This window comes from Balearica regulorum, chromosome 2, assembly GCF_011004875.1.
Source record: "Balearica regulorum gibbericeps isolate bBalReg1 chromosome 2, bBalReg1.pri, whole genome shotgun sequence".
Classification (NCBI taxonomy): Eukaryota; Metazoa; Chordata; class Aves; order Gruiformes; family Gruidae; genus Balearica; species Balearica regulorum.
Genome location: NC_046185.1, coordinates 48,015,203 through 48,040,756, shown reverse-complemented (window position 1 = coordinate 48,040,756; position 25,554 = coordinate 48,015,203). Strand labels below are relative to the sequence as shown.

The following is a 25,554-nucleotide window of genomic DNA, read 5'->3' as shown; positions in this document are numbered from 1 at the left end:
CTAAGTTCGGTCTGTTTTGCTCGTGATGATAATTAGAGAATGATCTCTCCCTGTCCTTATCTCGACCCGTAAGTTTTACCTTTTCTCCCCTGTCTAATGAAAGAGGGGAGTGATAGAGCGGCTCTGGTGGGCACCTGGCCCTCAGCCAGGGTCAACCCACCACAACAGATGATAATACGGTTATGAAATTGAGTTAATGTCTTATTTTGAATGCTGGAAATACAGCAAAAATATGTAAATTTACTTTTATTAGTTTATTATTCTTTCCCCTTTGAATGTAGTTTTCTGAGCTCTAAATGGATTATTGTCTCTCCTAAATCTGGTTATAAGCTCTTTGTTAGAGATTGCATTTAATTTTTGTTTATTATAGCAATGCATATTTCATTATTTAGAGAGAAAGCACTCAGTGTGTTTCATTCTCATTGGCACTATGTTGGTCATAGGATACGCAAGCTCTGCAGAACTCCTCTTTGTCCTGCTCCAGTCCTAAACCAGGGCTTCATTCCCAGGGAGAGGGGAGGATTTCTGTGCACCTGGGTCATCTTTTGACAGGTAGTCAGGGCTAGAAGGTTTTCTGTGTTTGGGAAGTGTGCCTGGGTCTGTCTCTTTAGATGGGGCTTTTGAGTCTGGTGAGATTTGAACATGTCTGTGAGGACACTGTGATATACGTGCTACCTCAGTTTGTGACACTGTTCAAACTTCAGTAGTTTCGCTTAGAATTTTTCTTCTTTCATAAGTCAAACCACAAGAGGGCACTGAATATTGTTGGGTTGTCTCTAAGTAAGTGTAGTATTTAAGGATACTAATTCACTAAGGAGTTGTACTCTGAGATACTTTTAGATACGGGATTTCTATCCAGATGTTTCATAAAATGTAACAAATCTTTTATATGTTTTAGGAGTTAAGAGACTAACTGGAGTCATTCCAATCTACAGAAAGAATATGTCTGATTTACTTTAAAACCTCGAAGTTACAGACTTGTGTGCTTTATCATCTGTGGCAAGTAAGCTGTGTTCCCCCCGGACTCCGCTCTGGGAAGAACTGAGCGCTCCCCAGTTCACGAGTAAACATAAAATGTCATGTGTCCATGCGAACTCCCTTCACTTGCCAGTCCCTTCCCTCCCCACACGCGTTCTTTAGAGGTCCTCTGTAAAACTCAGGCGGTGTAGTGCGTGTAGGAATCACACGGGGGCATCTGAGGACTGCTGCATTCTGTGTTAATGAGCAATGGGGTTACTGCTGATTTTTTCACTTCTCGCTTGCTGAAACTGTACACATGTCAATGACCTCCCTGATTACATTTCCCAGCTGCTGCGGTGAGGAGGCCTGCCTGGTGCCCAGTACAGGTATGCTTCAGTATCCCTTCATATTACTTAAGTCTTTTAAGTTGTTCTCTGGCTGGACATGCAATAGTTTGGGGTTATTACAGGCCTCTGGAATGAAGAGAGGAATTCTCCCAGCTAAGGCTCATGCTCCATCATCTGAGAGAGAACTAGATATCCCTGGAGTATGCTTCTGTAGTGGTATGACACTTCGTGGCCAGCTACAGCCACTTTAGTAGCCGCATACCAGCCACCGTTTGTTTCACACTGTGATCTTATTCATATTTATCCTAAAACATGCTTCTGTAAAGATGTTGGACATAATTCAGATTCCCATGAAAGGAGGAGAGGTGTAATCCTGTATGAGTAATTATTTAATTGGTGAAAGATTGTTTTCTCACACCAAAGAAAAGGTAATGGTTTAAATACACATCAGTGGGCAGTAAGAGGTGCAATGTTATACACCCAAGCTTCTGCTGTTTGCTTTTTAACGTTGCTTTTCAGTTTACCTGTAGCTAAGCAGCAGGAGGAAACTGAAGGTCTGTTTCATTTTCTTGATAGCTCTTAAAGCAAACATGTCTCGTTTGCTCTTCTGCAAGAAGATGGAACACTTGTATTTGATATCTCTTGTAATTTTCACTTTCTTATATTATATTCCATACGACGCCCGCTAGGTTTGTGAACATTGGAGTTTCCTAATTTGAAACACTTAGGTGTTCAGCTCGAAACATTTTGCATTTGACTGAGAGTCTCTTATCTTGCAGGTTTATCTGACAGCCCTTATCTTCATTGGTGCTTTTGCTGCATCAGCCAAGTAGATATTGCAGTGTTATCCCCATTTGGGAGATTAACTGAAAAAGTGAAACTAATTTGTGCAAGACAACATAGGAAGTTTGAGACAGGGCAAGAACAATCTGCTGAGACTCTTACACCGTTTTAATATCCTCCTGCTCTTTAACATTTGGTCTATAAGCACTGCTAAGTGAGCTATGTAATGCTCTACAAGCCAGCACTTTTCAAGATTATTTAATGAATTCATACCACGTGCAGTTGACATTGAAACTCATGATCAGTCAGGTTCCACCCAAATGTCAACAAGCAACCACAAATCACAGTTGTTCACTGAGCAGTATACCGATCGCAAGGCTATCAAAGCATCTGTGCTGAAAGACAGATCAACACAACTACTCAAATAGGAAACTACCTACCAAAAATGGTAGAAAATGTCTGTCTGTATAGAGCTAATTTTAATTGCTGTTATTGTTGTAGTTAGCTGACATTGCATTTTGAAATTAAGTTCCTTTGGCTTTTAAAAAGAGCATTTTTGCTCTCCTGTACTTCACTCATTTCTTCCAGTCTCTTTGCCCCCATTATTGTCTTTTCCCAAATTATTATCCTCAGGCGTAGCTTTACAAAGAAGACGAAAGCTTGTGGTGTTTCCCATCTGCATTGGGCAAGGCCTGATGAATGTTCCTTCTGCAATAAGGCAGCAGGATAATAAGCACTGCAGGGTTATTACCTGCGCTGCAGTAGTGCCCACCGGCAGCAGTGTTCCTGGGCAGAGACACTGCCTGTCCAAGGGAACACGCTGTCTGCTCCGTGGTGCTCCCCATCTGTCTGGTGCTAGCGAAGTGAACTCTGCAGGAGATGCAAGCGGACCCTACAATAGATCTACAGCAAGCCCCACATCAAGTTCTCATGTCTTTCCTTTTCATTGCTTCTACTAGCAGCATGGGAGCATGTGGGTCTATGGGGAAAGAAATGCAATTGACTGGCAAAAGCTCAGATTTTGCAGGTGTCTCTTATAGTTACTCAGGGCTCATTAGATAGTTTAGCACCCATAAAAGTTGTGAAACATGTTCAAGGCAAAGAATTGCAAGAAAGGAAAAAGCAACCAACCAGCTAAAGATCTGCTCCTTCTGCTTTGTGTTTAATATTTTTACTTTTCCTCAAATACAGAGCTTGTAGTCAGGACACCGATGGACTCTACTTGTAGATCAAAATGGTAATGGAAATAACATCCTTGAATGCTGCAGGTCCCTGACTGTATCAAGAAAGGATGTGCATTACTTTTGGCTGTTACGTGCCAAGTAATTGTAGAATAAAGACAAGATCTAAGACTGCTGTTCTTTTTGTACATCTGAAAAGGCACATCATCTATTCAAATAAGTTGTGCTATCCTTTATTAATTCATCTGAGTAATACCCATTTTTTACTGTGGGCCTCAGTCTTAGAAGTATAATATGGCTATAGTGCTTTTCATGTTCAAAGAAAAATGCAAGGAGTCATGTAGCAAAACCCTTAAGAGAAATAAGGGATAGGTATTTTGCCTGAACATAGTCAGTGATAAAGCATCAAAAGAAGCTTGACTGGCAGGTCGAGGGAGGTGATCCTGCCCCTCTACTCCACTCTTGTGAGACCCCACCTGGAGTACTGCGTCCAGCTCTGGGGGCCCCAGTACAGGAGAGACATGGAGCTGTTGGAGTGAGTCCAGAGGAGGGCCACAAAAATGATCAGAAGGCTGGGGCACCTCTCCTATGAGGACAGGCTGAGAGAGTTGGGGTTGTTCAGCCTGGAGAAGAGAAGGCTCCAGGGAGATCTAATTGTGTACCTCTAATTGTGTAATTCAGTAACTAAAGGGGCCTACAGGAAATCTGGAGAGGGACCGTTTACAGGGGTATGTAGTGATAGAACAAGGGGCAATGGCCTTAAGCTGCAGGAGGGTAGATTTAGATTAGATATTAGGATGAAGTTATTCTCTATGAGGGTGGTGAGGCACTGGAACAGGTTGCCCAGAGAAGCTGTGGATGCCCCATCCCTGGAAGTGTTCAAGGCCAGGTTGGATGGGGCTTTGGGCAACCTTGCGTAGTGAAGGGTGTCCCTGCCCATGGCAGGGGGGTTGGAAATAGATGATCTTTAAGGTCCCTTCCAACCCAAACCATTCTGTGATTCTATGATTGTAGAGAATGTGGTCACAAAAGTAGATATGGTCTGTAGAAAAGATCTTCCGTGATTAGATGGAAAAAAACTTCCTTAAGACTGCCCATCTATGTATTACTTTTTCCCCAACATGTGTTAAAGAGACATGTAGCTACTTCATGAGTGACAGTGAAATTTATGCAAAGAACTTCTGCCTTAAAAGTCCTGACATTCTGTTGTTCATATAGTTTAATTTTCTATTTTGTCTTGGTTTATTGTACCAGATGACTGGCTGAGGTGTCAAAACTCTGAGTTTAAAAAACAGTGTGAACTGGAGGAAAAAATGTGTATTGGGACTGTGTTTTGCAGTGCAGGGCTAGCATACAACTTTGCCTTCACTGGTATTACTACACGCCAATTCCAACACCACATAGTGTTTTCTTTGGGTAACTTGCTTTTTAGCCAATCCTGAGAGCAGTGGTGGTCATGACACACAGGTTCACACAGCCCTTCTTTGTGACAGGAAAATCATTCTTCTATCTTCTGTCGTGAAGAGATTGGTGTGAGGTCTCAGTGCTGGTTGATGCATCTTAGAAGTGGGGATGTGGGAACAGAGAGCAGATTGTCTTGATTATTTGCATGTGAAAGGGACCAAAAAAGTAGAAAAACAGGCTTTTAGGCTTCCTTCCAACACCAAGTAGTAAGACCAAAAAATTGTGCTATTTCTTTTGAGTTCATTATATTCCACCATCTCAAGAAAACACTTGTAAGGTACTGTAATCAAGGAATAATGGGTGCAGCTATGTTAGTGTATTTTTTTAAACAAGAATCCTCATCATTCCCACTTACCACGCTTTGCTTCCCATCACAGAGCAGTTTTGGAGTGTCCAAACTGAATTCCTTTGGTGTGAAACTAAACCAGAATATGTTCTTCAGACCCCTGCCTAATGCAGTCCAGTTGCTGCCACTGACATCCAGTCCTTGGGATCAGATCAGAGCCTGTCTGAAGTAAAACCCTTTGAGACATGTACAGCATAGATGCCAGGTTCTTTGAACCACACGTTTCAGTGTACGGATCTGTTCCATTTGTTTCGAAGTACTTGTTACTGTGGACATAGCCAATCTAACCTAAAGAGCCTTCATAAGGAGAACTACCATCATCTCACAGCAGCTGAAGATGATGGCATGCAGAATTCAAGGACTGCAGAACTTGCAGAAGAAATCTTGACAAAAGAGCTTTTCAACCTTCCAAACATCACAGATTTGAGAGCAATTGACACCATTGTTAATGGTGGGTTGAGGATTACAATACTTATTGTTCCTTTTGTTGAAAAAAGTATTCTATTGTTATAAGAACAATACCCATGACTGCTACTTCTCAATGGGTTAGCAATAAAATAAACATGGATCTGAGTGGCTAGAAATTGCTCAGGTGTCCTCATTACTTAGGATCAACCCATTCTTTCTTATCAGCTCTGATACTTGAAATAGTATGAGAAGTGTTATTAATCTTGATATAGTCATTTGGGAGTCTGTATTTACAAAATCTAAATGCCTTTTTTAGTTTTTATGATATTCTAACCAGATAGCTGGGCTGGGAAAGTGAAACATGAGCCAAGTCCGAACATACAACTACCACAAGTACCTTCAGTTTAAGCGTTAGAAGAAACTGTGGCAATTTCAGCAGTCTGGCAGCTAGTAAGTAGAAGAGATGACTGAAGTTGGAAGAAACTAAAACTCTGAAGAGTAACAGACAGTTCTGACATTTAAAAAATTATTTTGTATGGAATTTTTAAATAGTCCAGAAGAATACCATGATATGATTTACTGACAAATACAGTGTTTCACATTCATCAGTCATAGAAACGACATTGCCTTTTCTAAAAGCAAGGTACTGAAATTATGTTGCTGATAGATATATATATATTTTTTTTAGGTGCACACATTTTCTATTTGCACTTTCTGTCAAAACATACATATTTATTAATAAAGTAATGTCTTACTTGCCAAGAATCTTGCTAGCTTTCAGTTGTTCAAAAGGTTTTAGTGCCAACTTTATTCACTGAATCACAGGGTGGGTGAGGTGGGAAGGCACCTCTGGAAATCACCTAGTCCAATCCCCCAGCTTGCAGCAGGGTCACCTGCAGCAGGTTCCTCAGGGCTGTGTCTGGTTCAGTTTTGACTGTCTCCAAGGATGGAGACTCCACAACTTCAGTGGGCAACTTGTTCCAGCACCTAAAACCCCTTAGAATAAAAAAAGTTTTCTATGCTTAAATGGAATGTGTCCATTCCCTCTGTATTTCTATTTTCTTGTGTCCATTTCATCCTGTATGTCAATCTGTGTCCAATACTTTTTCTCACAGCGATGCTTAAAAATAGTTAAAGTATATGTTGGTTATCTTAATGTAGTAATGATGGATTTTGCTTACTGGACAAGAAAAAGGTAGGTGAGTTAATCGTTGATGAAAGGACAAAGGTTTTGATTTATGATATTTACTGCCTTAAGTACCATGTTGTTCTGAAATTCTGTCCATGTAACTGCTCACTGGATAACATCATGGGCTGGTTTTCTGTGCCTATGCTCCTAACTTGGCTGCTTCTTCAGGTGGTCTGGAGTAAGGTAAGAAAACAAAGAATGCATATTTTTTATATGATAGAGTAAGCAATGCAGCTTAAGATGAGTTTGAGAGGAAAAGACTTAAGTATGTTGCTTTTGCAAAATAAGAATTCTGTTGTCATCTGCATGGAAGAGAGAGAAAGATTTCTGTTTCCTTGGGGTCTTAGTGCTGCTATTTTTAACAGGCCTGGCTATGCATGAGAAGAGCTTATCTTGCATTCCCTATCTAAGCAAAAAGTCCACTAGTATTCAGAGTAACGTTACCAGAATAGCAAGTCTGGGGCTAAAACCAAGATAAGTATTAAAATTTATTTTGATACTCCATATTTGAATGGAAGTATGATTTTTTTTTTTTTTTTTTTGCTATAACACAATATATTTGATATTGAAGTTGATGCCTTTTTAGCCACTGGATATACTCGTATATGACTGTTTTCTGTACCTCCAATCCAGCTGAATTGCTGGATTGGAATCCAGCCAAAAAAGTAACAGTTGACATTTTGTATTTCCTGTCTTTTGTAGTGAAATGTAGCACTTTGCTCATCTGGTGATAATTTATTGTAGAGGCTAGGAGTTTAGGTGATACACAATATAATTAGTTTGGAGAACAAAACTGAGTAGGTTGCTGAAAGTTCATTTCAGCTGTTCATAGTTTCAGGGTAATCTATAGAGTGAGGTATTAATCATTGTGATATTACTTAAGTGGAATAACTTTATGATATGCAACTTAACTGTCTGATTCTATGAATCCAGCTCCAACACCTCATTGTGGCAGCTGTATCCTCTTCCTCTCCACTAACACGCTCATACATCTCCCTAAGTCAAGAGCTCAACTTTGTGTCCCCAACTTTCCCACAGTCTTCCTCTATCCCCTGCTACCCCAGCATCACACTTCCCTTGTGCTTCCACTGCCCATCACGACTACACGTTCCTCTATTCCCAACCTTTTGGAAACTCAAGCCTCAGCCTTGATTAGATTCCTCTGCAGGCTTTGGTAAAGCAGGTAGTAGGTGATGCGGACTGCTACTAACATCTACAAGCTATCACATGTTGAATTCACACGTAATAACCAGCTCCTGTGTGAGAGAGGAGCTTCTGATCGCCAGGGCTAGTTGTTTCATTTCCATGTGCCTTATGGCCAGGAAGAACTTCTTTCATATTTCTGGATGCCAGTACTAGAAGTTATACAGTCTGGAGAAAACACTGATAAGTTGGGGTGTCTCATCTAAACTGGTTGGCTATACTTCATCCAAAGTCCATGGTGAGGCAGGGATATTTCCATCAGGTGATTTATCACAGCCTTGAATAGCTGTCCAAGCTAGGTGGTGAGGTGGACCATCTTCTGGAGATATCAGGGCATCGGGGTGGTGCCATACCTATTTTAGAGACAGGTATACTATGTATGCAATTACTCATTTGTTTCTCCACTGCTTACTGAGTCTACTTACCTAGTTTTTATGCGATTAAAATAGGTGAGATGTTTCCCACCTTTCAAGATGCACTTGAATGCCAGTTAAATGTGCTCACAAGCCATCATTTGACCAACCTTTAATGTAACTTAATTTACATAAATCATGTTGTTTGCCAAAGTTAGAGACCAATATTATAAATATTTGCAATTTTGTGTGTGTGTAGATTTAAAAGTAGCATTAGTTAGACTAAATTAGATTCCTCTCCGGTACACCACAGGTAGTATAACCTTCCTCTGTATGTGACTGTGAACTGTGAATCTGTTGTTTATTTACAAAACTTTCAGAGACTAGAAATGCATTATATAGGTCTCATTTGTCAGGCTGGTATTGAGACAGAAGCTGTTGCTGCTCAAACTAGTAATACTCATACACAGAGATACTCCTTTGGAAGCGGGGTGTTTTGCTGTTGAGCTTCACAGGACTAAAGACCTAGTTTTGTTGAGAAAGAAGTGGAAAGGAGTGATGAAAGAGATTAATTCAGTGACAGTTTTCAGACACTGAGGACCAGCCTGGATCTCAGTCGATTGCTGAATTTGGTATTCTTCAATCATGGACTTACATTTTGATTTATGCACCAGAAGTGCTGCTGGACTTAGCTACATTGATTTCAGTTTGTGAGATTTTGCTACTGATAGTGGAGCTTTTCCATGAGCTAGCCAGTTTTTACCTTGAGCACAGTTATGCTTTCTAATTAGTCCATATGGGCATATTGTAGTTTATAATTATTGAAACTGTAGAAACATTTTACTCTCTGTTAATGGTTATAAGAGGATTCAGCATATATAGATATGATGCTGCTTCTCAATCAACAATCTTTAATAGAAAAGATGATAATGTGATTTTAATTTTTTAATATTGCAAACTTTACTTGTCATTTTTTTTTCTTCCATGTTAGTTAGAAATCTGTCAGAGTAGAAGTTTAGAAGCAAATGAAGTCTTCAAAATATGTGTTACACACTCTGCCCATGTACTTTCAGCTCATTTTACAACCTGTACTTTCATTTCAAAACTTGAATATGTGGACTGGATACTGTCTTATGTGCATCCAGTGATAATTAAATGTAATGGTGCCCAGTGACAGGACAAGGGGCAACGGGCACAAACTGGAACACAGGAAGTTCCATCTCAACATGAGGAAAAACTTCTTCACTGTGAGGGTGACCGAGCACTGGCACAGGCTGCCCAGAGAGGTTGTGGAGCCTCCTGCTCTGGAGATATTCAAAACCTGCCTGGACGTGATCCTGTGCAACCTGCTCTAGGTGATCCTGCTTTAGCCGGGAGGTTGGACCAGATGATTTCCAGAGGTCCCTTCATCTCCTACCATTCTGTGATTCTGTGATGAAGGGATTAAGTTCACCCTTGGCAAGTTTGCCAACAACACCAAGCTGTGTGGTGCAGTCAACACACTGGAGGGAAGGGATGCCATCCAGAGGTACTTTAACAGGCTTCAGAGGTGGGCCCGTGCAAACTGCATGAAGTTCAACAAGGCCAAATGCAAGGTCCTGCACGTGGGTTGGCGCAATCCCAAGCACAACTACAGGCTGGGCGAGGAATGGCTTGAGAGCAGCCCTGAGGAGAAGGCCTTGGGGGTACTGATGGATGAGAAGCTCAACATGAGCCAGCAGTGTGCACTTGCAGCCCAGAAAGCCAACCGTGTCCTGGGCTGCATCAAAAGAGGCGTGACCAGCAGGTCGAGGGAGGTGATCCTGCCCCTCTACTCCACTCTTGTGAGACCCCACCTGGAGTACTGCGTCCAGCTCTGGGGGCCCCAGTACAGGAGAGACATGGAGCTGTTGGAGTGAGTCCAGAGGAGGGCCACAAAAATGATCAGAAGGCTGGGGCACCTCTCCTATGAGGACAGGCTGAGAGACTTGGGATTGTTCAGCCTGGAGAAGAGAAGGCTCCAGGGAGATCTAATTGTGTACCTCTAATTGTGTAATTCAGTAACTAAAGGGGCCTACAGGAAATCTGGAGAGGGACCGTTTACAGGGGTATGTAGTGATAGAACAAGGGGCAATGGCCTTAAGCTGCAGGAGGGTAGATTTAGATTAGATATTAGGATGAAGTTATTCTCTATGAGGGTGGTGAGGCACTGGAACAGGTTGCCCAGAGAAGCTGTGGATGCCCCATCCCTGGAAGTGTTCAAGGCCAGGTTGGATGGGGCTTTGGGCAACCTTGCGTAGTGAAGGGTGTCCCTGCCCATGGCAGGGGGGTTGGAACTAGATGATCTTTAAGGTCCCTTCCAACCCAAACCATTCTGTGATTCTGTGATGATAAATGTGCAATAAAACTTCAGATGTAAGAGGAGTCTATTGACATTGCAGATTTATGGATGATTTGCTTGGAAAAATTATTTTGGTTTACTAAACTGTATCTGTATACGGTTATATGCTTATTCTTTTTTCTGAAGTACTCATCCTTATTTCTCACATATCAATGTAAATCTGTATAATACCAGTTAACGCAGTGAAATGTGAGCTCAAAACCAGTCCTTCAGCATTTGCATCTGCCCAAGCCTAGAAACAGTTTTTCAATGGACTTGGTCACTTTTCCACAACACTGGCTTTTTCAGAGACTTTTATCTTAAAATCTACCAAATTTCACAACAATCTAAAACTGTGAAGTACTGAAACAGAGCTGTTTCAGGAGAAATCAAGTCAGGAAACAGATTCTACTCAATGGTTTTTGTAACTGATTCTTCAAGGTCAAAAATCTTGCCTTTAGACTGGGCAAGGACATATGTGGGAGGTAGTTTTCATTAAGAAAATTAAGAAGCAAAAGAATAAGTTGATTAAAAATGTTTCCTGTTTATATAACATTTAGATATTATGCTTTTGATTATGCCAGCTCATACCAATTAGGCATTAGCTCTCTTAAACCTATAAATTATAGTCTCTACTTTTTAAGGCAAAAAATGGTTTTCCTCTCTCAGGCAATCAGGATAAGTGATCAAAATCTGACAAAAATCTGTGAAGTAACAGTTTAAATTAATTTTAGTTCAGGAGAATCAACACAAGAAAATGAGATTTCAGGCTTTTGCATTTATAATATTTTTTTCTGGCATTTGCTGAAGTTTTCTCAAGATAGTAATTTCAGATTGAAAATGAATCTTTAATTAAAAAAGCTAAAATAGGACATTCTGACAATTTCAAAGCTTTCTTTCGGAACCTTTTCCAAATGAAGAAATTTAATTGAAGTTCCTTTTTTTTCCTGCATTTGCTTAAAATTTTTATACGAACCCCATCAGTTTTAGGGCCCACAGTTACGTTTGCTCTCACAATTGTTCCCATCATTATGTGCCAAAAGTGAGGTCTAAAGAACATGTGCATTTGGATCTCTCTTGAATATTCTAGCCATACTATTTTCTTATCCATGATATAGATGGTAGAAACTACCAAAATTAATATTCTTGTGGACTGCATGGACTTGATTTTTGCTGTTTTTCAACATTCTGATCTTGTGCTGTTCATTGCTTCCAATAGAGGTTGCAGATGTTTATCACACTGGAAAAATGAGTCCTACATGCAAAACTGCATCCATGAAAGATAACAAATTATTTATATGGAGAAAGAAAAGCAGTGGGGTGGGGAACTATAGGAAAAATAAAAGTAAAAATCTCACTTGCTGTGTAGAATTGCTGTTATACCTTACCATTTGCTACATCTGTAACCTATATTGTCAGAGCTTAGAATTTAAGGGTGTTTTTTACCTTCAGTTTGTGAACTTCTTGTCAAACATACAAATCAAGACTCCTGATGAAAAACAGGAAAACTCACCCAGCAACAATTTGTTAGAAAGGCTGTTCATGATCTTACTCACTGCATGAGAAACTTGCATGGACGTCCAGTACGTCCAAACTAGTCCAAAATGAAGTGTGTCATCCAACAAAAGAATATAGATTGTATTCTATGGCCATGTTATAGCTAAAAAAAATTGTGCTGTGTATATCTCATTATGGTCTTGCTCCAATCTGGAACTTGGATTTTGCGTATTTCAGAAACAGCCTTTGAGTTAGTATTGTTGAGGCAAACGGAGCCCAGCTAAGGCACTGACCTGGGGCTGAGGTGACCTGGACTCTGTGTCCTGTCCTTCAAAGACTCGCTGCATGGTGCCAGACCACTCATCCCCCACATCTTCAGCTTTGCGAGGGAAGGTTAAGCTTAGCTTCCATAGGTTCTGTACAGCGCCTGACTAGTAGCAATACTTGATTTCATAGAAATAATTGGTTCTTCCTGCTTGTGAAAGACCATTCAGCACTGCCTGAGTGGTGAGAGAAAACCGGTTGCAAAAACGTCACAGAAGCAGTACTGGGTGACTTGCTTGTTGGGCAACCTGAAGTGGGGAGGACGCAAAGCCGACACATAAACAAATAAACGTTTCCAGTCAAATGAGAAGGCAGTGGGTCCAGTCAATCCAATACAAAGCTGTGCGCTAAGTGCTGTCAGTTGAGCTTAAATCGCATCTCTAATACTGTTGAGAGAGTAAGACGAGCTGCATTTCATTATGTGCCTTTCTAATAATATCTTTTTTTCTTCCCCCTCCCCAGCCTGCGCCGGAGACAACTGGTGAGTTCTGTTTAGAGATCTATTTGTATGCACGAGAGGCAATCAACAAAACCAGCTGCTCGTAAACTTCGCTAGGACAGACACAGATTTATAATTACTGTTATTGTTATTGCATTAATTTTCACACTTCATAAAGATAACAGCAAGGGCTAATGTCCTACCTCACTTGTCTTTTTGTTTTTCAGAATTAGACGTAGATGGAGGAATTGATCAAGACATCTTTGACATCAATGAAGGTTTTTAAAATTCAGTTTCTCTTTTTTTTTTTTTTTTTATGATTTTCTTTATGGTAGCCACAGATCAATACAATAACTGAATGTTAATGTCCTCTTCCCTTTAGCTCTAGGACTAGACCTTTTTGAGGGAGACATCAAACTTGATGGGGTGAGTTCAAACATAAAATATAAACCCAAAAATGTGCCATTGACTTATGCAATGTAAAGTATCATTGACATGGAAATGATTGATACATCCTGCTCCTACTAACAATAAATGCTGTTTATGTAACAATAAACTGAAAATGTTCGAGTATAGATTTCTACCAAATGTCATAGACAAAAGAGTTGGGTGCATTTGCAAAAACATCATCCAGAATAAGGTCAGTTCAGCCATGAGATCAATATCATTAGCTTCTTGTTTCCTTTGTTGTAGTTTTTATATTTTTACTTTTAAGAGATTCAGCAGCACTGATCACATCCAGACAGGTTTATATAAAGATTCTTAATTTACCAGCACAATATTTATTATAAGCCAATTAAATGTACAGACCAGTGCTGCAAAACCTTCATCATTTAAGTAGATTCACTAAAACCAATGGAAAAATTAGATCTGTAATCCACATTTTAAAGCATCTGTCCAGTATCCCTACCTGGTCAATCAAAAAAAAAAAAAAAATTACATAGCAAGTTGCATCTCAAAATTACCTACTAGAAACTCCTAAAGTGTCTTGTAGCCCTGCAAGTCAATAGTGTCTTACTCTCCCTTTTGGTGAACTGCTTTGGCCTGACCATATCAGTGGAAGCAAGGACAGCACTTGCTAAGAGCACAGGGACAAACCCTTGCATTATGAAAAATTGCAGAATTATTGATCTTTGTACAGTTTTCAGGACTTTAGATCTTAATGCTTCCCACAGGAGCTGAAGATCCCCTCACACATGCATCAAAATCTCAGGTTATTTGTATGGAGAAAATGATGCAGAAGTTGGAGACACTGGTAGAAGGGAGTGAAGTGATTTCAAACCCAAGCCTTAGACCTCTGAGTGATCTTGCAAAGTTTTTGAGGTCTTTGATTTTTTATATGTCTTACATGGACTTGTAGGAAACATGCTTTGCTTTAGCACTGTTGTAGGCCCTGATCCTAAGTCACTTTTTACTGAGCAGTTCATACTTATTTTCTTTCTCCGATGCAGGAACGAAACTCCATCATTGGTGATAAATATCGGTGGCCCCACGTTATCCCCTATGTCCTTGATGATAGCCTAGGTACAGTATATGCCCTTCACAATGTCTGTATGTCATGTTGATTGAAATGTTTTATACAGGTTGGTAAAGATACTGTGGCATCCTTTCCTCCTGTAAGTCTCGAGCAGGCTGTTTCCCACAGCGGGATTGGGGCTGGGTATGCGCAAGCAGGGTATATCATCTGGGTGTTGGTGCTGGCTCTCACCTCCTTTCTTGGATGCTTCTTATCCTGCCATTGCTGTGGCCCAGCAGACTGACTTGAGTTTAAAAGCATACGTCTGAGACATGAAATTCTGCTAAGCAGAAGCAAAAACAGGGCACTGAAGAACTTTTTAAAGCCAGGAAGCTGGCCGTTTACATCATCTATAGCACCGATGGCAAATCAGCATTCTGGTAGGCAATGAGGTTTGCAATGGCACATTGCTGAGTCCCCTGTTGTAGGGCCAGGGACATGTCACAGCTTTTCTCCATCCCTTCAGATCCACCTGGCTGTGGCTCTGCATGGCAGAGGCAAACGGTGAGACAGGGACCTTGAGTTCTTACTGTGTACCTACCACACGGCAAGACTGTGCCCCACTACACAACATAGGGTCTTCGTTCTGGTACGTGGCAGGAAAAAAAAAAACCAGCCATCCCCAGTTTAGATTCGGATCCAAACTGGGTTGAAAGCACGCTTCGAGGGGACAACCTAGATAAAATGTTAGCAGTTCAAGTCCTTGAGAAGTTCTGAGAGAGATCTGCAGCCTGCAGTCTGCACTAGGTGAAATAGGATGTCTTTGTTCCCTGTTTATTTAATGCTTGCTCACATAAATCTCAGCAAAGTATATGAATGAACTTACAGAATTAAGAACCATGCGCTAGCATGTATTATATACACATCATATCATATTTTATACATAAGCACCAAAGAAAAATTATGCAAAACAAGAGGACAATAAAATGTCACAACTGCCTTAACTTACAGGGTTTAGGTCCCTACCCAGGTCTTAAAGCAGCAAAAATCCTGCTTATTTTAATCTAAGATTGCTGGAGCAAGACCTACCCTTAGGACTTGCTCTATACAGTTAATTGTACAAACCTATTGGCTCAGTATTGACAAGAACACTGTTTGCTTTGCAGAAATGAATGCTAAGGGACTCATCCTCAAGGCATTTGAACGGTATCGACTAAAAACCTGTATTGACTTCAAACCTTGGGAAGGGGAGAAGAATTACATATCTGTGTTCAAAGGAAGTGGGTAAGAGGAGTAATGTAAAATAACTCTCATCCTGTTTGTCTACAGGCTATTTTCACGGCCAGTATTCACTCTAAAACTCATATATCTGATTATAATTTCATATTTTTGTTGTGTCTGTTTTTCCGGTCTATTTTTAACTGGAAATTGTGATATTTTCCAAAATAGGTATTACCTCGGTAGTAAGGAACAATTTCTTGCTGATACTTTTTTTTTTAAAAATATAAGATGTAAACAAGTCCTTTAAGAGGCAGTTTTCCGGGCATGGTAAAAGATATCAGAAACAAGACAATTATCTTTTAGATTGATCTTTGGTTATATGGACTGTCATTTTCAAATGGTCATTCTTAGTATACCTTAGTTTTTAGGGAAAAAAAAAAAAATCCCAGCAGAAATATGACAGTTCTAACTGTGGGACAACGAATTTGTCTGACTGTAACAAATGAAATTGCATTTGAACATCACACCAGCATTCAGATATAACAGTGATATTTTTAAATGCTGCACAGCACTGAGATATTTTACAGAGGTTTCAGTTTATTTACCTCTTTTGATGAATAATTATGCTATTCCACCTTAAATTTTGCAAAATAAGATTCCAGTAAAGAAGTCAAAATTGCCTCAGCTGCTTCCCTTTCTAAGACACTCTGTCAAAACACTGCAACAAGAACAAATATATTCTCCACTCTATGCTGAACCATTTTTCTGTTAGAAAAGATCAGGGAAAGCTTGATAGTCTGGTGAGGAAATTTACTTTCAGAAAATCATTTCCTGATATGAGAATGCATTCATAAATGGGAAAAGATTTTCTGATAATAGAAATGTTTCTCTTTCCCTTTGGCTTGTTCTGAGATATTTGTAGCAGATAATTCTTTCAAAATTTCTTCAGTCTCTGGCTCTTTTTATTTTCTACTTTTCATGCTGTAGACATGACATTGAAACTCAACCCTAAAAGATGTATAAGTAAGTGGAGACTTAGGGAGCAACGCATTTTCCTGTGCTAATGACTCTTCGGCTTTTTGAGCCAAATGGAAAACTCATGTAGCTAAATTCTTCAGTCCTTTGTCACATGAAGTATGCATTGAATTTGCTAATAATTGTACCTGAAAAAGAACCACAATATTCAGCCTATGGCAAGTCAGAGGCCTCTGCACAATGTTTCATTTATATGTCTATTAAAAATAGATAAGACATGGTGATGAAGAAGACAAGTCACTCTACTTGGATAACATATCTTGCCCTCACTGACTGATGTGTCTCTTGCCCTGAAATGTTTCTATCATCTCAGCTGACACATCCATAAAACAATTAACACTCAGCAGCATTTTTAAAAAGACTGGAGCTAAACGGTGCGGTCTCCTAAAAACAGCTGTCCAGTTTCAATGAGCTAGTTCGCGATGTACAAAGCAATTTTCAGGACTGACCCTGCATTACCTGCCTTTCATTTCACTCCATTACTCTCTTTGGATATAATCGGACAAGGTGAAAGGTGGATAAACCAACTCATTTCCCCTCTGCCATTCCTAATTCCTTTTTTTTTAATCAGCTAGGACTCCTCTAACTGCAGACTAAAGCCCTCAGTCCAGAGGGTACAGCACAGGCAGGAGCACAAAGTCCCTGGCAACACCAGCTGGATTCATAAAGTTTTATCTCACCAAGAAAAAGTTGATAAATCATCTTTATCTTTCCGATCTTGGCTTGCATCTATAAAATAGACAGAGGAAGGTTGGGGAACTTTGCGTCAAAAGGATTTGTAGTAGGCCATAAAGTCCCTGTCTGGATTATCCATTTGAATTCAAATGAAGTCAGCCACAAAAGAAGCCAGCTGCCATTTCGTGGTGTTGACTGCCCTGTTTAAAAGTACGTTTGTGGTCTCTGATGTACATACACAGTGTCATCAACCCCTCTGCAAAGAGCCATCTCCCCGTCCGCATTCTTTATCTACCATTTGCCAAACCTTGGCTACTGCTTCATTACGTTTACATATATAATGCTGAATGAGTAGAGATACATGTAAGGTTTTCTAGCACACGGCCTTTCACCTTCTGCTCAGGTCTATGCATCTGCGGCAGAGGTTAGACTGTGGATCTGTTTAAAGACCTTTTCTTGACTCCAGCCTGTGTGCTAAGCAAAATACATGAGGGAAGCTTGTGAATTATAGAAAAGCAGGAACAGCAGATGTGGCAGGTGCTTGCAAAGCTCACGGAACAGTCTGGGAACCTGCAATGGATGTGCCATTTCTCCCTACTCGTCCAATGAAGAGCAGGACTTGTTCAGCAGGAAAGCTAGCATGGTGTGGTACAGTCAAATCATTAGCAGACCAGGGAGGATCAACCTCGTCTCTAGTATTTCCACATGGAAAATCAGGTTTTCAAGGAGCTCTCCTGGGAGGTCACTCTTTGCCGCTGTGGCACATGGCAAAGGGAACTCATGCAGAAGTGGATTGATATGGATCCCTGGCTAACCAGCTTGGTAGTGATAAGTCAAAGTGTCTGTGTGCTGATACTGGTGATCTGTGATAGTATGGGAAGTTATTTACCAGCAGGACATTAGTATAAAAATGTGCCTGAAATAAGTGCTCGCTGTTAGAGAACAGGATTTCCAGACAGCATCCTCGCTACTGATGGCATGCATCAACGTACAGCCCATCTTCCAAAAAGAAGATGATTGGTGGGATTACTCAGAGCAGGTACTTCCCTGTTCCTCTAGCCTCTGATAGAGCAACTAGCAATGCAGAAAGCTTTGAATCGGAGGAGATACGGCCCTCGCACACTTGGGGATGCCAGGACCTTCCCCCTATTTTCTCCCTTCCTGAAGACACTGCTAACGTGCGGTTCCAGGTGCCCATCGCTCTGGAGTGCCCTGTCCCACTCAGTTGTATTCTCAGTGCTAGGTGACACAGACTGAACATTTACTCCCTCTGCAGCTGCAGAACGATGGTGTCATAGGCATTTGGCAGAGTGAAGGCGAGGACAAGCTGCATCCCTCGGCATTTGGATGCTAATTTTGCCAAGTGTCCTGGATGTGCCTGTAGCCTGCTGTGCTCTGCGCAGCAGCTGTGAAGCCAGAGGCAGCTTCTTCGGTATGAGGTGGACCCAGAAATGTAATGGACTTCTTAGACTTCTGCACAACCAGAAAAAGCTGCATAATTGATATGAGGCCTTGTTTAAGGGAAGCCCATGAAATCATGGGTGCCACATGTGCTCCTTCCCAGGTCTCACGCTGTGATTTTAATGAGTAATCAATAGCCAAGCCCTGTGCTGCTTTGTGGAAAGAGAAATACTGGCAAGTATGTTGCACTACTAAGTTGCAGGGTGCGAAAGCGCATGGTGTGCTTGTGCTTTTAAATTTCTGGGGTGATAGGACTGCAAATCCTATGGCATATTTTGTGCCCGATTAATTTTATGGACTTCATTGGGTAAGTGTTGATTTATTTGCTGCATAAAATATCAGTTTAAATGTAACTCTCTGTGCTTGCTAGTTTGTGGACATGGGGTGCCATTTTATTGGCTTGTGCATATAGCTCACTGCATTTTTTTATTTTTTAATAAAAACTTCCAGCACAGCTGCGTTTTTGCTCTTCCAGAGCGTGTGTCAGCGGCAAGTGCTCTAGCGCAGCAGCTCACAAATAGCTAGAAAGAAAAGAGCTTGTGAAAACCACTGCCAAATCCACCAACCTTTCAGAAGGTAAACACAGCCGCGCAGGAGCGTACCTCACCTGGCAGCCACAGCCCCTCACAAAGCAAAAGGCCAAAATAATAAAGCCAGAAGCAGCTGCCACGGCAGAGGCAAAAATGTGCATGAACCTGGTTTCCCTTACGACTGGGACAGGCTCAAAATGCGCTCGCAGTCACTTACTGTGGTCCAGCTAAAAATTGTTAATTTGCAGTAACTTAATTGCTCTAAATCATGTGTCTGTAGTCATCCATGTTTACCAGACTACCAATGAAATCCTCATCAGTTTTTTTCTGTCACAAATAGCTCAACATTTTTCTGCTAAAGCAAACCCATTAAAAACAATAGAGCCAGAGTGGGGGAACTGCTTGTTCATCGAAACAGAGCTAAATGTGGGAAGAAAGGAGCCGGGAAGGAACAGATCAATGAAAAAAAGTGCTCTCTGTAGCAAAATGTAACTTCAGCATTCAAGTTAAAAATATACCTGTTGAACAGACTGATTCTGGAGTTCGCATGGCATGGGAACAGTGTGCATCTCACAGAGCCCTCTCTCTGATTTGATTTCAATGCTAGCTGCTGGTCCTCAGTGGGAAACCGCCAAGAGGGGATGCAGCAGCTCTCCATCGGAGCCAACTGTGACAGGATCGGGACAATTCAGCACGAGTTCCTGCATGCCCTGGGATTCTGGCATGAGCAGTCACGGTCCGACCGGGATGACTACGTGTCCATCATGTGGGACAGGATTCAGACTGGTCAGTCACTTCGCCATCTTTCCTTTTCCTTCAGGCTCTGGGGTTAGAGGATTTAGCTGTGGAATGTCCCTTCCGGCCATCCTTTGGTGGTCACACTATTTGCTCACCGGGACTTAGTTTTCAAAGTCAGCATATCAATAAGTTAAATAGCAAGTGACAGCTATTTGGGACAGAAAGCCTCATTTGTTGTTGCTGTGGTTATTCCTTGTTCCCAGAGACCTCGTTAGAGATCTGCGTCCTGTTACACCACACGTTGCACAGCAGAGCAACAGAAGAGAATAATTTAGTTTGTTTAAATGAATACTCTAAAAGCACTGTTACTCTGGGAGCCCTTAACAAAACAAAAGTCACTCTGAAAAACCCAGTGCCACCAAAGCCAGTAGAAAATCTCAGTGAAAACGCCGGTTGTCCTCTTTCTCCCCGGCCGCTACAGCCGGTGCAGGCAGCAGAGCTGAGAGGGCAGAGAGCGCAGAGAGGGTGTACGGACGGGAGAGACCCTTTCAGGGTCCGTATCACACCAGCGCCTGTGGTTACTTTAGCGATGCAGCTTGTGAATGTAAGTGCTGGCGTATTTGGCACAAGGCTGAGAGCTGGCACAGGGTTCCCCGGGACTCTGCTCCGTCTCTGCCTCCTCAGCTTGCCGTCGTCCTCTGTGACTTTCAGGCAGTTCAAAAACAAAGTTATATACACAGGCTTGATGCTTTCCTAACACAGGTACACACAGAAGACTGAAAAACCAGATAATGATTAAATCTAATGCATTCTTATTTAGTCATGATCAATAGTCAGGTGCATATGCAAGTATATATTACAGAAAATGACTTAGAGTCTTGTTTGATTTCCATTATATTTTTGCTGACTCTTTAATGACAAGTTGTGTTATTGTTGGCCATTTGAAACTGCTGCAGCTTTTTTACACTGACCAGAATATACTTACTGTATTTTGACTGTTTTAAAACATTTAAAAATTTACCTTCCATTGGGTAGTTAGTAATTTATTTTGCTTATACTCCAGAGCATATCTGTAAAGTTAAATTCTGGAAGCTTATCTGATGACGACTCTAACTTGTTTATTGTGAGCTAAAATGACTAGCAATTAAACATCAGAGAATACCGATTAGAAACAGGGAGATATTACAATTGCAAATTGCATTAATTTGAGTACTGAAACAGTGTCTCCACTTTTGGGCATCACGAGCCCATCAAAGTTTATGGGTAGTTTCACGGGAAAAAGATTTCTGGTAGCAAAAAGCTTTCCTTCATCCAGCAGAAGTTGTTGTGTTGTGTTCCAGTTGCTGAGAGAGGAAAGTAAATAACTCTAGACTAGAAACAAAATAGTTTTACAAAGTAAGTACAAGTAAACAACTACAAATAAATACTTGGAGATCTGATGGATTCTCTGTCACCTTAAGTCTGTACATCAAAACTTGGTCTTCTTGGGCAACAAATAACTTTTCCTTGTATTTTTCCCATTTAGGTAAAGATCATAATTTCAACAAATATGATGATAAAACATCAGACTCGCTGAATGTTCCCTATGACTACACTTCTGTGATGCACTATAGCCAAAATGCATTCAGGAATGGAACTGAACCCACCATCGTCACTAACATACCAGACTTCATGGATGTTATAGGACAGCGAATGGATTTCAGCGATTATGATCTCCAGAAACTGAACCGGCTCTACAATTGCTGTAAGCTTCTCCATTTCTTTTGAATTTTTTTGCTTCTGGCATTTGAAAGAAATAAGGGTGATACACAGATGCTGGATTCATCCAGGCACAAGTGAAAGAGATGCTAACATATTTGGAGAAGTGAATGGTGTTACAAACACCAGAAATAATGGTACAGCTAGCAATAACATAGCCCTCCTGCAGAAACACTGCTGTGTAGCAGAGTTTTCTGTGCAATTTTATCTGACCTTTAGTTAAAAACCAGCTTCACTCAGCAGCTGATTTTTGTTCATCCCTTGGGTGGTTGTTTAAAATGTGCGCTTCTGCACAAAGCTTTTTGGTTTTTTCCCCCATTATTCCGCAGCTGCTGCTCAGACACTGTACAGCAATGAGTATCTTTGCTGTGGCTATCGTATCTACCCCGCACTCATGCAATCTGTGAGACAGAGGATGTGTTCATGCAAATACGGTACAGATGCTGTTAGGGAGAAAATGTGAGCTTTGTAAATTTTTATTTTTAGTTTCAAACCCAGTCTCTTAGAAAAGTGGTCAAAAGAATTATTTTGATCATGTGGGATTTATCTGAGAAAGTTGAGGGAAAGTAAGAGACAGAGAAATATAGATAATTCTATTACCAAACAGGAATATAATTCTGTAATTGTGACTGCATCAAATGTGCCCTAGCACTCAGATGAAAACTTTTACTTCACTGTCTCAGTATCCCAATTAGTGATTTACAATTACAAGTATTGGTTTACAATTACATTTTAATCCTCCTTCTACAGATGCCTTCAACAATTATCAAACTGTTGTATTAAAACAGTGCATTTTTTTGAGCATACGATTCTGATGAAAATATTTCTGTTCATGTAGGTCTAAACTGAACACACACTTAGATGCAGCCTTAGCTTCTATTGCTTGGTGCACAGTCAGTTAGGTGTTAGAGAAGCGCTTACAGCTAAGGATGCCTTTGACAGCGGATGGGGTCCTTCTTCCTCTCCAGTAATCTTATATACTTTCCATTGTTCTCATGCATTATATAAATACTTCATGACATTTTAACTTTATTCTTAACCCATAGGCACATTCCCCAAGTGAAATAAGCCCCAGTCATGTTGAAATTAGTGACAAAACTGCCACCACCTTCAGTGCAATCAGGATCTACCCTGGCTCCCCAGTCTGTCCCTTGGCCTTGTATACTGTGCACAATATTTGCAGAGCCATAAGTGGTCTTCAGATCACCCACCACTTGCCTAAGTGGCCCCTGTGGGCGGGAGGATGGGTGCTTGGCAGGTCCCAGCCCTCACTCACCCAGCTGCTGGGCTGATCCGTTTCAGGTTAGAGGGAAGACTGGGAACGCTAAAAATGGTTTGGGTGGCAGGTATCCTCCCACAGGAATCAGATGATTACTTCTGTTGCTGAACATGATTTAAGGAAAAGTTTAAGCTGAACTTCTGCAAAAGGCCTGTGTGGTTAGGAAATTGCATAAAAAATGGGAACCTTGGTTCTTAAATTGAAAAAAACCAACCCACAGCATAAGAAATCCTGACTGATTCTTCAGTGCTGTTCTGATCTCTTCTTCAGGACTGTCTTTCAGGCCATATGATAATGGTAGATTTTAGTCCGCTTTCCACTTGTAGCATATAACTTCGCAGAATTATGAGGTTTCCCTCAGCCACTGGTAGTTAAGACTCACCACTCATCCCCCATGTTTTTTCTTCCAAGTCCAGCCTTCCATTATATACCAACAAAGTATCTGGCTTTTGGTACAGATGGAGTTCAACACCCCTCTCCCCCTGCCCCCCAAACAGTGCCCCCTTCCCCTACCTCATTAGTTAATCTAAGAAATACATTGTAAGCTATTGAGTCTTGCTTTGCTCTCCTCCTGTTGTTCAGGTCACCAGTGCATGCCAGCTGGCACTTCCTAATTACAGTTCTTCTCTTTGGGCAAATTGATTTCATATTTTCTTTCATATTTTGATTTCAAAGAGTTGTTTACTCTAATAATTCTCCATTTTTGCTTAGCTTCTTGCTGACACCCTAGCTGTTTTTTTTTTCTTTCTCTAGCCATCAAAATAACATTTACTATGAAAATATTTTTTTGTTTTTTACAACATCATACCAATACTGTATCTTAAAAGGTATCAGTCATAAAACACTTCTGATACCCTTGCAACCTCTAGAGGACTGTTAGCTTTCTTTGAGGACAATACAAAACATCTCAGCAGTACAACTGATTTGGCAGCAGTTCATATTTAAGTGCTTCCCTGAGCTACAGCCTAAGTGGAGCATTTGGCGTGCCATTGAGGTTGATTTTTCTGATACTCAAAGTCCTTTTTGTGGTGCAATGAAACCTTTAAACCTGCCACAATATTTTATACATAGTTTGAAAGGCAATAATCATGAAGCATTTTATTAACTTAGTTGTTTTCAAATCATGGCTGCTGTTACACAGGGCTCAGATATGAGAAACAAATCTAAGAATAGGGATAAACCTGGACTGTGTCTTCCCTTGCACATCCAGAGTTTGCTTCAGACAGAGAAAACATTTCATATAGTCTTCTCCCTTTCCTATTCAACTGCACAATCTTCTTTCACTTAATTTTTCACTCGTTACATGCAAGGCATCTTAAAAATTTGTGTGAGATGAGAAATCCACTGGTCCCAAATGTACCTTTGCCAAATGTTTGGGGCTTAGTTTTTTTCAGTTCAGCATTTTGAAAATCAAGGCTTGCTTATTGCAGGGAAATAACTTCTGCTCTATTATATGTAAAAATAAGCACTTCAGCTGATACATTAGTGAACTTTTATCAAAATCTGTGTCCATGTGTGGACTGGCCCAAAGAAAGCAGGGAAGTCTCAGGACCTTTCGTCTGTGTGAAGGTTGGTGGGTTGGGGCTGGTATTAGTGTTCCTTTTACAAATAAAGATGTGATACACTAATTAGCTGGCACGCTTCTGTGTTTGCTAAGTGCCCAAAGTTGTCCTGACAATGTCTTATTAGTGTCAGTGTTAATTGCCAAATGCTTAGAGTTCCTGAACATTATACCTATGAATGTTGATGGTATTTGAAGCCACTGATTATTTGCTGTTTGCATTTAGTCTTGCTCTGCTCTTGGCTTTGGACATTCAGAATTAAAATGTATGTCATGTAATAGAGAATAAAAAAAAATTTTTTTTCTTGTATTTTTAAATCTTGTAGCCTCCTCCCTAAGTTTCATGGACACATGCAGTTTTGAACTTGAAAATATCTGTGGCATGATTCAAAGTTCAGATGATAACAGTGAGTGGCAGCGTTTGTCTCAGGTTCCTGCTGGACCAAATACTGATCACACTAATATGGGAGAATGCAAAGGTATGAGAAAAGATTGTTCTTATCTCTCTGGGAAGTATTTTCTGCAGAGGCATGTGACTTGACTTCGATCTTGGCCTTGTTCTCTGTTTATTTCTTGACAAATTACAGTTTATTTTTTAACTAAGCAACATAAATCTACACACTTAGGGACATCATGTGATACATTTGATTTTCTGCTTATTTAGAAGATTAAATGTCCTTATCTCTTTTGATCTATTTTATAGTCTTAATGTCACATCCTGACACAAGAACTATATAAAATGTTCTAACCTATGGTACAGGCACACCAGAAAGACTGCTGCTTTTCTGAATAATTGCTCAGTAAGTCTTTGGTCAGGATTGACATTTAGAAATTATGTGTATTTTCGGGGCTCAGGTGAACAATGAATTGAGAATATAGCCAGTTGTTTCTGAATATGTCAGAGAAAACTTCATGAGTTCAGGAACCAGTCCTCCAGAGAGTCACCTGTGAATTACTGGCACTGGGCAAAGAGTAAAAGCCCATGCT

The 25,554-nt window shown here is 40.6% G+C and overlaps 1 protein-coding gene across 1 annotated transcript in view; it reads left to right on the top strand.

Moving 5' to 3' along the window:
• Window positions 1–6,798: 6,798 nt before the first annotated feature.
• Window positions 6,799–25,554, top strand: part of MEP1B (meprin A subunit beta) — a 28,390-nt gene continuing 9,634 nt past the window's right edge. Inside the window, exons 1-9 of the mRNA XM_075743001.1 lie at window positions 6,799–6,861; window positions 12,877–12,895; window positions 13,081–13,131; window positions 13,236–13,283; window positions 14,276–14,377; window positions 15,476–15,593; window positions 19,839–20,017; window positions 21,495–21,713; window positions 24,894–25,046. Of these exons, the coding sequence (XP_075599116.1) occupies window positions 6,799–6,861; window positions 12,877–12,895; window positions 13,081–13,131; window positions 13,236–13,283; window positions 14,276–14,377; window positions 15,476–15,593; window positions 19,839–20,017; window positions 21,495–21,713; window positions 24,894–25,046 (952 nt within the window). The remainder of the gene's footprint in view (window positions 6,862–12,876; window positions 12,896–13,080; window positions 13,132–13,235; window positions 13,284–14,275; window positions 14,378–15,475; window positions 15,594–19,838; window positions 20,018–21,494; window positions 21,714–24,893; window positions 25,047–25,554) is intronic.